This window comes from Saccopteryx bilineata, chromosome 2 (genome assembly GCF_036850765.1).
Source record: "Saccopteryx bilineata isolate mSacBil1 chromosome 2, mSacBil1_pri_phased_curated, whole genome shotgun sequence".
Lineage (NCBI taxonomy): Eukaryota > Metazoa > Chordata > Mammalia > Chiroptera > Emballonuridae > Saccopteryx > Saccopteryx bilineata.
Window position 1 is genome coordinate 300,990,697 of NC_089491.1, and position 15,938 is coordinate 301,006,634.

The 15,938-nt window shown below is 35.5% G+C and overlaps 1 protein-coding gene across 1 annotated transcript in view; it reads right to left on the bottom strand.

Annotated features, from left to right (window-relative positions):
• Positions 1-15,938, bottom strand: part of LOC136326085 (uncharacterized) — a 1,428,423-nt gene that overhangs the window by 54,339 nt on the left and 1,358,146 nt on the right. Inside the window, exon 9 of the mRNA XM_066261474.1 lies at positions 12,957-13,004. Within this exon, the coding sequence (XP_066117571.1) occupies positions 12,957-13,004 (48 nt within the window). The remainder of the gene's footprint in view (positions 1-12,956; positions 13,005-15,938) is intronic.

The following is a 15,938-nucleotide window of genomic DNA, read 5'->3' on the forward strand; positions in this document are numbered from 1 at the left end:
GGTATTCAGCCAGTTCTCATGGGTTTGGCAGAACTGATACCTCAAATTTGTTGAGTTCATTGAACCAGTTAAAATAGCACTTGTAATCAGGGTTCTTAGTTGTGGACCTCAGCTGCCTAATGTGGAAATCAGAAATTCACACTCCTTACTCTTTTTTAACTTTCATCTGCACAACAGTATATTCTAAGCAGCCCTAGTAATGTTCATTCTGTTCAGAGGTTGAAAAAATCTGATAGAACTATGCTTGTAATACTTATTAATTCATTTCATGAAACTCATTATACCTTTGATGGAATACACATTTTAATTCCCTCCTATAGTGAAAAGATGGTTCAGGATAAATCGCACCGTCAATGATGCTTGGTATTAGGGCAGAGAACTGCTTGTTAAATTACTTGAATCTCATCAATTGGGGGCAGCACTGTGAACCACCACTGGCAAGGACTGCACCTGTAGTAGAGCAACTGCCTGAGGACTACTGTCGGCCTGACGTAATAATTACGCCTATCCGTGAAATCTCCAACACTCTTATATTTTCCTGAGTTTTGAAGTCCATTTATTTTATTCCCTGTAGTAGTACAATCTTTTTCTTCAGATATATTTTTATATAGAAATAAAATCAACAAAGGAGATAAGTAAGCATTAATACAAATTTAAAGAAACATTTATTTTATAAAACAATGATTGTATTTCAAGAAAATGATGATATAAAATTGAATTTCTTTTTTTTAATGTTTTATTTTATTGATTTTAGAGAGAGGAAGTTAGAGAGTGAGAGAGAAACAGGAATATTGTTCCTGGATGTGCCCTGACTGGGGATTGAACCAGCAACTTCTGTGCTTCGGGATAATACCCTAAACAACCAAACTCTCTGGCCAGGCCTAAAACTGAATTTCTAATCACAGTTACTTTCCATTAACTTCAGCATTCATTAAATTGATAGCAAGAGTTTCAGCATAGCTAGAGTGATTTAAACTTGTATTAAAAATATATAAGTATTTTGATGCACTAATTGTTTTTGTATGTGTGTGTTTGTGTGTGTGTGAGAGAGAGATAAAGAAACAGAGAAGCAGAGGAAGGGGAAGGGAAAGAGATGAGAAGCATCAACTAGTAGTTGCAGCGCTTTCGTTGTTCATTGATTGCTTTCTCATATGCGCCTTGACCAGGGGGCTCCAGCCAAGCTGGTGATCTCTTGCTGAAGCCTGAATCTTGAGCTCAAGGTCGCACCTTGTGCTTCTAGCCAATGACCTTTGGGCACAAGCAAGAGATCATGTGATTATGCCTATGATCCCACGCTCAAGTCAGTGACCCTATGCTCAACTTGGTGAGCCCGGGCTCATCTGTATACACACTGATATTTTTAGCAAAGAAAGTGAGAAACACAAAGTTATTTTGTTTTGCTTTCTTTAGAAGTTACTTTTTCCTGAACCTTTAGGAATTGTAAAAATAATCCACCAAGATAATTTCCTACTCAGACAGCTGTGTATATGTTATTTTAAAAATATATTGTACTACAAATAGAGTAATATGTATATTGTGTATTCTACAATATAAGATTGAAGTGAAGGAATTGTGAATATTTAAAAGAGATAATAATATACAAAAAGTTTGATTTTATTATTATTAAATTTAATACAGTGACATTGATAAATCAGGGTACATATGTTGAGAGAAAACATCTGATTTTTTTTTTTTCTGAAGCTGGAAACGGGGAGAGACAGTCAGACAGACTCCCGCATGCGCCCGACCGGGATCCACCTGGCACGCCCACCAGGGGCGACGCTCTGCCCACCAGGGGGCGATGTTCTGTCTCTCTGGGGCGTCGCTCTGCCGTGACCAGAGCCACACTAGTGCCTGGGACAGAGGTCAAGGAGCCATCCCCAGCTCCCGGGCCATCTTTGCTCCAATGGAGCCTTGGATGCGTGACGGGAAGAGAGAGACAGAGAGGAAGGAGGGGGGTGGTGGAGAAGCAAATGGGCGCTTCTCCTATGTGCCCTGGCCGGGAATCGAACCCGGGTCCCCCACACGCCAGGCGACACTCTACCGCTGAGCCAACTGGCCAGGGCCTCTCCTGATTATTTTGACATTTGATTATGCTGCATACCCCTCACCCGAAGTCAAAACGTCTTCCATCACCTTGTATCTGGTTTTCTTTGTGCCCCTCCCCTCCCCCACCCCGTCTCTCTTTCCTCGCCCCATCCCCCCAACACCCCCCTTTGTTACCATCACATTCTTGTCCATGTCTCTGAGTCTCATTTTTATGTCCCATGTATGTATGGATTCATATAGTTCTTAGGTTTTTCTGATTCACTTATTTCATACCATATAATGTTATCAAGGTCCATCCATGTTATTGTAAATGATCTGATGTCATCAGTAAAAAAATTTTGAGCTTTTATGAGGGAAGAGTGTACCTTTATTACATAGCCCAAACCCAAAAATTAATATAAAAGAATAATATATTATAAACTCAAAAATATAAAACATCTTAAAAATATTAATTTTATTTTGAAGCTATCTCCAAAATGACAGGCAAAACAAATAGCTGGCAATCCAATATTTTAATCTTGGTCTATGCTCCAGATTTATTTTAAATCTTTTATTACATTGTAAATTATTTTATTAAAAATTTAAGTGTGATGTTTACAAATCTTATTCTCCTTAGGAGATATATATTTGTACATTTTTCTACCCTAAATTCTCCCTTTTCCATTTTTATAGATTAACAATGCAGATGAAGTTAATGAAGTGCCTTGGTAATTGGCCCATTGCAGCAACTTTAAGTTTAACACAGTAAATTAATAGAACATAAGAAGAAATCAACTAGTGCTGCTCTTAATTCTCCAGTATGACATATATAAATATAACTCTAAGCAAAAAAAAATTAAATTGGTGTTTGGGCAAGACACCCATATAGCATCTTACAGCTACTTGAGTTATCCAAACATGGTTTTTTCCTAAAAATGACAGTGAATAGAATTGTCAAAGTCTCCACAGTGAACAATTTTAAATTTAGTCCCGGACACCAATGCACTGTAGAAATAGGATATACCTGGGGTGAGAAAGGCCCCAGAATGATCCATAATATTCTGAAGAGCTTAACCTCAAACCCCACAGAAAGTTTTCTTACAGTCGTAGTAGCTAAAGCAACTCTGCACAGATTGCTCTTGTTATAATAATAGTAAAAGTAGGTGAAAATATTTTTAGTAAGGAAATGCAATTCTGACAGCACACTCACACAGGCACAGTTTTTAACAGCACCATATAGAATGCAAACAAAATCTGCATGAAAGTATGTCAAGAAGGAAAACCACCAATTAGTTCAAGAAACATGTTTAATTAATACATTCTTCATGACATGAAGACATTTGTACACACAGGTTCCAACTACTGCAATGCCAGGAACTACAAGAAAGCAGAAAACAAATGACATACTACTCTAAAATATAATTACCTAGTTTCAAAATCTAGCAGAAGAAACTAATATTGATTACATTTCAGTGTCCAGGAATGCTATTTTATTTAAACACATATACATTTATATTCCATCTGGATATTTCACTGTCTAAGTGCCATTCCCTGGAATCACTTAAAGAACCTTCAGGCCTGATCAGGCGGTGGCGCAGTGGATAGAGCACCGGGCTGGGATGCGGGGAACACAGGTTTGAGACCCCAAGGTCGCCAGCTTGAGTGTGGGCTCATCTAGCTTGAGCACAAAAGCTCACTAGCTTGGACCCCAGGTTGCTGCTCGAGCAAGGGTTTACTCAGTCTGCTGATGTATGGTCAAGGCACATTCGAGACAGCAATCAATGAACAGCTAAGGTGTCACAACAGAAACCTGATGTGTGATGCTTCTCATCTCTCTCCATTCCTGTCTGTCTGTCCCTATCTATCCCACTATCTGAATCTCTCTCGGTCTCTGTAAAAAAAAAAAAAAAAAAAAGAATCTTCAATAAGTCAGAGAAGAGTTCTTGCTTTATTTAGAATATTACTCAAAACATATTTGGGATGCAATCTCATATGACCAATCACCTTGAAAAAAAATGTTATTTAGGATTTGTTACTATGTGGACATATAGAATACAAATAAATACATAATCACCAACACAAGGTTGAATATCATACAAAGGTCTGATATTTCTAGACCAGTTTACTTAATTTCAAGCTATAAAAAATATAGAAACTAATCAACTCATTAAAAATATACTTCTTCACATTAATACTTTGATTTAAGTATCATCCACGTTCCGGACACTACGTACCATAAGAACAGTCAAAGCTGTGAGACGGCCACCTGAGGAAAAAAAATCTGTTTGAATAATTGAGCACATGTGTTTCTACATAGAAAAGATTCACTTTAATTTTGAGCAGATCATCTATAAACTACAGCAAAGGATAAGTTTATCAATCTAGTTTTGTGTGACTGCTAGTGATTCCAGCTCATTTTGATCCCAGAACCCTTCTCATCTGATTCCAGACTTAGAGTCTAACTTGTGAAATGCTTATTAGGAGCCTCACTTGTCAAGGTTTTGTGCTCAGTCATCACATCAGAGTATAAAAATTAGAATTATTTTAAAAATTAAAAAATTAGTGTAAAAATTAGAATTTATTAGATTAGAGGAAAATCATTTTAAGAATGTGTTATCTTATTGTAGTTCATTTAGTATTCAGTCTTTCATTTTTATGATTTGTTAGCAATTTCATTTATATTGTTCCCTGAAAGTGAGTCTGTGGACTAAGTTGTAAATGAAGTTCTGTTAATTGGTTACATAGACACATTTTGCAATGTCAGAAACAATATGTTATCTCATCATCAATCATTCTTCATGCATCCCACCCCCAAATTAAGACACGGTCTTAATTTCAAATACCAAGAACATTCTAACAATGCAAATGAAACACCAGGATACATGGATAAATTACACATAGAAACTTAAACATGCATTTCTGACTATCCAGAGAGCCATAAATAATACCACATAATCTTAATTCTTAGAAATGTCAGTTAGTATTATCTCTGCTTCTAAGCTGCCATAATGTTTATTATATTTCTACAAGTCAAAACATACAATGTTATGATTCCTTCTGACTTTTTTCTTTTACACAAAAATTATCAGATGTTTATTGTCTCAACATGACTTCAGATTTACAGGCACAATGACAGTTGAACCACAGTGTTCAGAGAGAAAATATAAGAGGCCTAAGGTGTATTTTATAAAAAGATTAACCTTACTAAAGTAGTCTAATGTAAATAAAAGTACTACATATTTTTCTTCATTTATTCATCAAATATCTTTGTGTTTCATTCAACTGTCACAACTATACTCTATCATTTCCTTTAGTATATATTGTGTGAACCTTGTGAGCCTACATAAAGTGTGCTCCACCAGCCTTTTTAAGACAAAAACTAACCCAATTTATGTGTATATAATGTATGAATAGAAAAACTTGATTTACAAGTTGCCAACACAAAATAACACTATCACCTGCAAAGCAGTTTTATGTATTATAACCTCCATATAAACACAGCAATTGAGAAAGCCACTTCATCCTATTAGGAATTCTCATTTGAGGCACCCTTAAAAACTATTATCCACATGTTTCCAGTCCTACTTTTGCTTATATTTGTCATGTTATCTGTACTCTTAAAATAAGCATACATGCCATTATAACATTTGTGACAGGTTGTTTGTCTAAGTACGGATAATTGAAATATGATATTTCCACTTAGAACTCTAAGGTCTCATCAGGGAGGGGTATAAAAACCAAAACAATTTCTATATCTTTACCTAAATACTCAAATCGTTCAGCTGATGATTTGTAATGTCCTAAAACGAAGGAAAAAAATAGAAATAATTTTAAAAAGAAGTAAAAAATAGTAAAACTTATAGATCCCTAAATTAATAAGTTTTGATCTTTGCCTTTGTACAGAATCTCACATAATTTTATTTTCTTTACATAAATTATGTTAATGTTTCTCATTTAAAGTATTATCATAAAATATTATAAATTTATATTTAATGTCATAAGTCTTCTACTTCTCCCGTAAGATTTCCTGTGACAATATTCTGTGGTACAGCATGCAAATTTAACATTAGTGTATTGTTGATAATAGTCTATTGTGTAAAAGAAATTCTACTTACTATTAAATATACAGTTAGGCTTAATAAATGCTGTAGAGGTTATTCTGTAATACAGTGAAATTTCAACATAATCAGGCCCATTTATGAAAAACCCATAGCTAACATCATGCTTAATGGTGAAAGACTGAAAGTTTTCCCCTTAAGACCAGGACAAGATAGGATGACCATGTTTGCCACTTCTATTCAATATAATAATGAAAGTTACAATTAGAGAATCAGGCAAGAAAAGTAGCATCCAAATTAGGAAAGAAGAAATAAATTATCTATGTTCTACATGACATGATTTTTTGAAGTACAAAACTGTAAAGATTATACTCATATGCAGGCACTCACATCATTCACCTGTTGCAACTAATAAATACATTTTATTAAAGTTACAGGCTACAGAATTGACAAGTAAAAATCAGATGCATTTCTATACAGTCACAATGAGCAAATCAAATAAAAGTGTAAAAGAAAAAACACAGTTTAGTTACAATAGGATTCTAAAAGTGTAAACTACTTATGTAGAAAACTTAACTAAGTTGCTGAAAGACTCCTACACTAGAAACTATAAAACATTGCTGAAAGAAACAGAAGATAATATAAATAAATAAAAAGACATCCTTTGTTCATACATTTGAAGATCTTATATAGTAAAGATGTTAAACTACACAAAGCAATCTACAGATTATACACAACCCACATCAACATCTTGAATATACATTTGCAAAAATAGGAAAATCTATATGTAATTCATATGAGATCTCAGGGACCAGAAATAGCCAAGACATTCTTAAAATGGAAGAGCAGAGTTGGAAAAACTCACATTACCTGATTTTAAATTTACTCAAAAGCTACAATAATCAAAACACAGTGGTATAGGCATAAATACAGACACACCAATGGAATAGAATACAGAGCCCACCAATAAAGCTTCACATATATGGTCAAATGATTGAATGAAAGGGTGCAAAGAACATTAAATTGGGAAAGGCCAATCTTTCAACAAATGGTTCTTGGAAAACTGGATATGTACATACAATCCATGAAGTTTGATCCTTATCTTACATCATATACAGAAATAAATTCAAAATGGGACAAAGAACTAAATAAGAGCTATAACGATAACACTCTTAGAAAAACACATAGAGGACAAGCTTCATGATGATAAGTCTGACAATGATTTCTTGGGTGTGACACCAAAAGCCCAAGTGACAAAGAAAAACATAGATAAATTGGACTTCACCAAATTTATAAACAATTATCAATAGAGTGAAAAGGCGATCCATAGAATAAAAGAAAACACCGGCAAAGAATACATCTGATAAGGAATTAATATCCAAAATGCATAATGAAATCCTAAAACTTAGTAATGGAAAAAATCCCAAACAAAAATGTGCAAAGGACATGAATAGATATTTCCCCAAAGGAGATATACAAAACACCAAGAAGCACAGGAAATATGACCACTAATCAATAAAAACCACAATGCAAATAAAAACCGCAGTGAGATACATTAGGATGGCTAGTATCAAAAACAGGAAATAACACGTGTTGGTAAAGAGGTAGAGAAATTGGAACTTTGTGCATCACTGGTGGATATGTCAAATGATGCAGTTGCTATGGAGACCATGTGGCTGTTCCTCAAAAAGTAAACAGAGAAAACCCACATAACCCAGCAGCTCTACTCCTGGGTGTGTACCCCAAATTGAAACAGGCCTCAAACAGGTCCTCAAATGCCAATATTCAGATAAGCATGTTCAGAATAGCCAAAATTTGAAACAACCCACGTGTCTATCATCAGTGAATGGATAAAAATGTGGTATATACAAACAATGGAATATTACTCAATCATAAAAAGGAATAGAGTTCTGACACATGCTACAGGGTAGATGAACCTTGAAAGCCTTACACTAAGTGAAATAAGCCAGAAGTGATTGCAGTTCTGTGAGGTTCTTAAGGTAGTCAATTCCCAGAAAATTAAATACAATTGTCAGGGTTGGGCGGGGGCCGGGGCGGCTGGAAAATTGTTGTTTAATGTGTATAATGTTTCAGTTTTAGTTTTGGATGTACAGAAATGATGGCTGCAGAACAGTGGGAATGTACTTAATGCCCCTGACATGTACCCATGAAATGGTTAAGTGGTAAAAATAAAATAAAAGTTGATCTTTAAAAATTAGCATAGAAAGTGGCTTGAATATTTCTGAAAAAGCAGTGCTCTGATAGATATTAAAACATATTACAGCCGTACAAGAAAGCATAAAAGATGTGGTGTAGGCAGAGTTCAAGGGAAGAGAGACAAGAAGAACATCTATGAATTTAATGTATGATAAAAACTGGAACTTCAAGCAGTTGGAGAGAAGACAAAAAGTGTATATACCAACGTCAGATGTAACAATGATTTAAGTGCAAAGAATGCAATAAAGACATGTGGTTGAAATTTTTATGATTTCAGCATGGGGATGAACTACAGTTTTTATAATAAAGACTGAATACACATAGCCACTAGAAAGAGAAACTGATACATCCAACTACCTATTAATGTAAAATTTCTGCACATATAAATATTACGGATAGAAAATGTTAAATAAATATAGTATATATTGAAGCCATCATTAAAAATGTGGGAATAAGCGCTGGCCGGATGGCTCAGTGGAGGCGCTTCGGCCTGGCTTGCGGGAGTCCCGGGTTCGCTTCCAGCCAGGGCACACAGGGCAGGTGCCCGTCTGCTTCTCCACCCCTTTCCCTCTCCTTCATCTCTGTCTCTCTTTTCCCCTCCCGCAGCCAATGCTCCATTGGAATAGAGTTGGCTCCGGTGCTGAGGATGGCTCTGTGGCCTCTGTGTCGGGTGCTAGAGTGGCTCTGGTTTCAACCAGGGACCTCAACATCCTGGTTAGATGCTCTATCCACTGTGCCATCACTAGTCAAACAAAATGGTTTTCTTTTCTTTTTATTTTTTTTAATTTCATCTTCAGCTTTAAAAGATTTTTTCTTTGACAGACATTTAATATCTATTTTTTCATCACATTATCAGATATTATTGTTTTACGGTCTCCACAGCTCCCTAAAACAAGTCAGCTGTCATTCTTTAAAGAAGTGAGGAAAGTTATATGCTTCTGATGTCTCACTGGCTGTTTTTCTTTTTATCTTTTGTTTTCAGAAGTTTAACCATGATGTGTTTAGATAGTGAGGATTTCATAGTAAATTTTAAACATTTACTTATCCTGCTAGGGCCACTGAATTTTTTGTGCTATAGGTTGTTGTTTGGATAAAATGCGGGTAATTTTTGGACCTTATTTATTCAAATAGTTCTATATTGTTGTTTCTACTCTCTTTATGAAACTCCATTAACAGGCATATTTGACCTGCTTGCTACTCTTCCCCAGGCTGTCTTTCCCTCTATCTTAATTTTTCTTTTCTTTCAAACATATTGAAATTCTATTGTCCTTACTTAAGGTTCACTGATCTTTTCCTATGCTGTGCTAAACTGCTGTTAATTGAAGTAGAGATTTAAATTAGGTTTGCTGGATATAATTCACATTCAGTAAATTATACCCTTTTAAATGGACAGCTTGCACGAAGCTTAAAAATTTCAAACACTAGTCATATAATTCCCACTATAATCGACATAGAAAAGTTCCATTACTCTTCCACATTTCTTTACAACACTTTGTAATCAACCCCTCCCCCCAACGTCACCTCCAGCCACCTTCCCCAAATAGCCAACCATTGATCTGTTTTGTAGCTCTATAATGTTTTTTTTTAGAGTGTCAGAATGGGAACACAGCCTCTGAATGTGGCTTATTTCACTTAGTACAATGCATTTGATATTCATTTGTGTTGTTGTTTAAATTAGAAACTTATTTCTTCTTGTTGATGAATGTTAGTCCATTTATAGATCTTGTTCAGTCATTCACCACCTGGAAAATATGTGTATGTTTCTAATGTGGGGTGATTATAAAAGGCTGCTATAAATATTCTTATATGGGTTTCTATGTGCACATGTTTTAACTTACTTGGATTGCTGAGTTGTTTGGAAAGTGTATGTTTAACTTTATAAGAAATTGACAAAAGGTGTTCTGAAATGGCCTTCCTTCCTTCCTTCCTTCCTTCCTTCCTTCCTTCCTTCCTTCCTTCCTTCCTTCCTTCCTTCCTTCCTTCCTTCCTTCCTTCCTTCCTTCCCTCCCTCCCTCCCTCCCTCCCTCCCTCCCTCCTTTCTTCCTTTCTGACAAGAAGGGAGAGAAATGAGATGGATGAACTTGTTGTGGCATCTTAGGTGTTCATAGATTGCTTTCGTATATGTACTTTGACCCGGGGCCCCCTGCTGAGCCAGTGACCCCTTACTCAAACCAGTGACCTTGGGTTCAAGCCAGCGACCTTTGAGCTTAGTCAGTGACCATGGGGTCATATCTATTATCCCATGCTCAACCTGAAGATCAGCCAGATGAGCCTGTGTGCAAACCGGTGATCTTGAGGTTTTGAACCTGGGTCCTTAGCATCCCAGGCTGACACTCTTATCTACGGCACCACTGCCTGGTCAGGCCCACTTTGCATTCTTTACAGTAATGTATCACAGTTCCAATTGCTCCATATTCTTGACAGTATATGGTATTCTTAGTTTTTTTTTCTTGTTTTTATTTCCAGCCATTCTATTGGTTGTTCAATAGTATCTCATTATAATTTTAAATTATGTTTGTGTATTTATTAATTATATTGAGCAACTTTTCATGTACTTTTTGCTATCCATTTATCTACTTTGATGTAATCGGCCTATTAAAAACTTTTGATCATTTTAAAAATTGTGCCTTTTATCTTTTTCTGTGTTTGTTTTTTTGTTTTTTGTATTTTTCTGTAGCTGAAAACGGGGAGGCAGGCGGACAGACTCCCGCATGTGCCCAACTAGGATCCATAGGGCATGCCCACCAGGGGGCGATTCTCTGCCCATCTGGTGCGTTGCTCTGTAGCACCCAGAGCCATTCTAGCGCCTGAGGCAGAGGCCACAGAGCCATCCTCAGCACCAGGGCCCACCTTGCTCCAGTGGAGCTTTGGCTGCGGGAGGGGAAGAGAGAGACAGAGAGGAAGGCGAGAGGGAAGGGTGGAGAAGCAGATGGGCGCTTCCTTTGTGTGCCCTGGCCAGGAAGAGAACTGGGCCTCTTGCACTCCAGGCTGACGCTCTACTACTGAACCAACTGGCCAGGGCCTCTTTTTGTGTTTGAGAATTTCTTTATATAAAGTCCATTATCAGATAAGTGTATTGGAAATATGTTCTTCCAGTCTTTAGTTCATTTAAAAAATTCTTATAACATAGTCTTTTGAAAACAAAAGCTTTGAGTTTTTAAGATTTCACATTTATTAATTTTGCATATAAAAATCATGCTTTTGAATTTAAGAAATCTATGCCAAGTCATAAATATGTTCTGTTTTCAAGTTAAACTGTTATAATTTTGTGTTTAGGAAAGTCTAAGATCTATTTTTAGTAAATGTTCGCACATGGTGCTAACATACTTGTGGTTCTCTTTTATGGTATATGTATGTTCAGTTGTGCTTGTCCTTTTGCTATTTTTGCACTAAACTGTTTGTACATCTGTAATAAAATTAAATAGACATATTTGAAAGGGTATATTATAGACTCTTTATTCTGTTCCATTGTTTTCTATGATAATCCTTTTACCAATAACACACAGTCTTTATTTTATGCATTTTTGGCATGTTTGATAATAAGTTTTGACAGTAGAATGAGCCCCTTAATTATATTTTCAAAATGATTTAGACTATTTTAATTCTATTGTCTTTTCATATAAATTTTAGAATCACTTTTTGAAATTTTATAAAACATCTGCTGGAATTTTAGTTGGGATTATACTCAATTTATAGATCAGTTACAAAGAATTGACATCTTTATTATATTGAGTTTTGCAATTTATGATCAATGAATTTGTATTTATTCCAACTTAAAGATACGGTACTGGCCCTGGCTGGTTGGCTCAGTGGTAGAGCATGAGCCTGGCATGTGGATATCCTGGGTTTGATTCCCGGTCAGGGCACACAGAAGTAACCATCTGCTTCTTCACCCCTCCCACTCTTGCTTCTCTCCCTCTTTTTCTCTTTTCCTTCTGTAGCCAAGACTCGATTGGAGTGAGGTGGCCCCAGGCATTGATTATGGCTCCATGGCCTCCACCTCAAGAGCTAAGAAGAACTCAGTTTCTGAGCAATAGAGCAAAGTCCCAAATGGACCCTAGGGGGTTGCTGGGTGGATCTTAGACAAGGTACATGTGGGAGTCTATTTCTCTGCCTTTCCTCCTCTCCCTGAATATAAATAAATAAATAAATAAATAAATAAATGACACTGTAGTATACGTAATTTCAATTTTATTGAAATTAAAAAAAAGTTTAAAAATTTTACTACCCAGAATGTTACTGTTTTCATGCACTTGAGTAGAGGAAATATTTTGTTATGTTACTGTGGTTTCTTTCAAGAATCAAGAAACCTCCAGTGTCTCCCTGCTTTTGGTCATTCTCAAATACTTTAAACATTGTTTTTTAACTATAGGCATACCTCTGACATATTTCAAGTTTGTTTCAGACTATAGCAATAAGTGAGTATGAAAGTAACTCATTTAAAGGACCATATAAACAAACCCGGTATCCCACAGTGCATATGCTCATGAGGACCATGTGAGTAAACACGGGTGGGTCGATGAATGTAAACTTCACATGCAATCTTAATGTATCTGTCCACTAAAAGCCATCTGTTTCCCCACAAAACATTCATTTTTACCCATCACCTTATGACATTATTAACAATATGAATAGAGTAAAGAGTTACTGGACCTGGTTTCCTTGAAACTGGAGATGTTTTTGGAACAGTAGGCTTAACACCTGGAAACATGGAATTGATTACATATAATAACAATACAAAATTAGAGATTTAATTTGATTTATCTTTTTAAAAAAAGATTATTTTTCTAAATGGAAAACACATTTATTTTCTTATCTTTACAATTTCTCTTCTGGGAAGTTAGCTAAATATATATCTATACAAGTACATATGAATTTTACATAAGAATGTTTTGGATTCTAGAATGGAAATCCAGAAATTAAGTAATAAAAATCATTAAAATAATGTATTCAAAATAAACATATGTATCTCTAAGAAATTAACTGTCCAATTTGTATCACACTACATACTTTTTATTATTTTATTTTCTGTTTAATACTTCACAGTTTTTCATATTAAAACAATGATATCTATCTTGTCATCATTCTATGTTACTATGGATCCTTTTTTCATAGTCTTTCCTAAATGATGATAAAATATGATTGACAGTCTAATGAGGAGTTTTGATTTTTGATTTTAAGAAAAGAACTCTGCAGTTTATCCTCCTTATATACATTTCCTCACAATCCTCTCTTCTTTGAAACACTAGAAATATCTGTTCTTTTATAAATCCTTTATGAAATACTTACTGTTACCTCTTTTGAAAGAGCATATTAACAAACCCAGTATCCCACAGTGCATGTGCTCACTAGGACCATGTGAGTAAACATGGGTGAGTCAATGAATTTAAATGTCACAAGAGTCTTAATGTATCAGTCCACCAAAAAAGCATTAGTTTCCCTCCAAAACCTTATAACACGCAACTAAAGTACTCAAGGAAGCTACCGGTTTCCAGGTATAGAGGAATTATATAAAGGTGTTGTAATTACCATGTTAATTAGATGGTAACTCCCCTTATTCCTTTAAAATATTAGGACAACAGAAAATATACAAACAAACAAGAGCTAGTCATTAAATTTGAGATCAATACCCTTATGTTTAACAGGAAACTAAGTCCAAAGAAATGATGTTACTATAATAAGGAGAGCCAAACTAAGACCTTGTGTGAGGTCTGCTCAGGCTAAGCTCTTCCCAATACAGTTCCTTCTTGTCCACATGGAACAAGATACTCATCCCTGCCCGGGAAACTGGATAATACTGAATCATATTATATATGATGTTTTTATTGTATATACACATTTATAATAAAGTTTAATTCATAAATTTGGGAAGATAAGCGATAAACAACTACTAATAAAATGGAATAATTGTAATAATATCCTATAATAAAAATATGTGATATTCTTCTCAGAATATCATATTGCATTGCACGCTCCCTCCTCCTAGTGATGATGTGAGATGATACGGTGCCCACATGATGCGAAGTGAGGTGAATACACTGAGCCAAGGGATGATTCTCGTCTTAGGTGAGAAATAGTGGGACAGTGTGAGAAGTCATCATGCCACTCAGAATGGCAAGTAACTTATACTTATGAATTACTCTTTCCTGTTATTTGCATTAAATATTTTCACACCAGATTTGCAGGCAATTGAAACTACAGAAAGTGAAACCACGGACAAGTGGTGACTGCTGTATAGCTCTTGCCCCTTGTTCCTGCTGAAATCAAAGAGAAGCCAGAGATTGGAATACAGAAAAGTAATTCCATCCACCATATCAAAATCACCTCCAAAGCAGGGCAGCTGATGAGTAGTCCATCCATGAAGTCCTCCATTTCATTTCAATAAATAAGGACTTTTCCTGTCTTTCTGTTGATGTGAAATTTACTTTCTATTGCCAAAAAGAAAGTTCAGTAAGGAGAAAAAGGCAAATTACTTGAGGCAGGGAGAAGTGGGGTCTTGTTCTAGGACAGCAGAGATTTCCCAGTTTAAAAGGTACTACATAGAAAGAATAAAACTGATTGCAGTCCAGGAAATAAAACATCATCCTGGATCACAAAGATAACCGGTAAAGGTGTCAACAGATCTTTTTAAAAATAATAAAATAGCAATGTTGGTGACATAGAAAACATATGTGTTAAAAATCATTAGCCATGGCCAGTCCTCTTCACTAATATTAACTGCAGTGATGCTGTAAATTAGATATGAGCTTCCTAGCTTCCTATAGGTCAGGTGTTGTGCTAAGTGCTCGAAATACACCCCATTTTAACTTTACTATTAAGCAATGATGAAGGAATTACATCATTTTATAAGTAAGTAAACACCTTACAGATTTATATTACTTTTCCAAGTTTGTTCTAATGTCTGCAGACCACGGCAAAGTGAACTGGGGCTATGAGGCACTCAGATACTGCCAGGCAGTTTGAAGAGTCCTCCAGGTCCCATCTTTTTTGTTTTGACAAGTGTGTTTCCTTAATTCCGCACTGTTATTTGGAGCTGTGCGGGTCCAGGGCATCTACTTCAGCAATTCTCTTTCTTTAAATTATCTGTGGGCTTGAAAATCTAACTAATTCGATAAAATAATGTGGTGCATACACATAAAGTGAAGTCCTAAAGGGCTAGAAGAATGCAGAAGCTTCACCTAGAAGGGTAAGGTCCTAAGGAGAAAGGAGATGGATCTATTTTGACCCCTGAGAAACTCTTTTCTTACTCTCCAGATTGCTTTTATATCAGATTGATGTTAAGCTTTTATATATATTTATATATATGTAAGTATATATATGGTAGCATATATATTAATATATACACTTCTATGAAGTAGCAAAAATCATGTGACTCTTAAAATTAAATTTATTGGAATAACATTTGTTAATAACATTATATAAATTTCAGGTGTACACCATTGTAATAGGACATCTGTGCACTCTATGGTAAAATTTAGTGTCCTTCCCCCACCTCCCTTAAACCTCGTCATCTTTCCCCCACAATACTTCCATTATGGTAACCACCATTCTGTTGTCTGTAACTGTGATGTTTTTATTTATTTGTTTTGTTTGTTCATTTGTAGCTTTTTTTTAATATCCAATATATGAATGAAA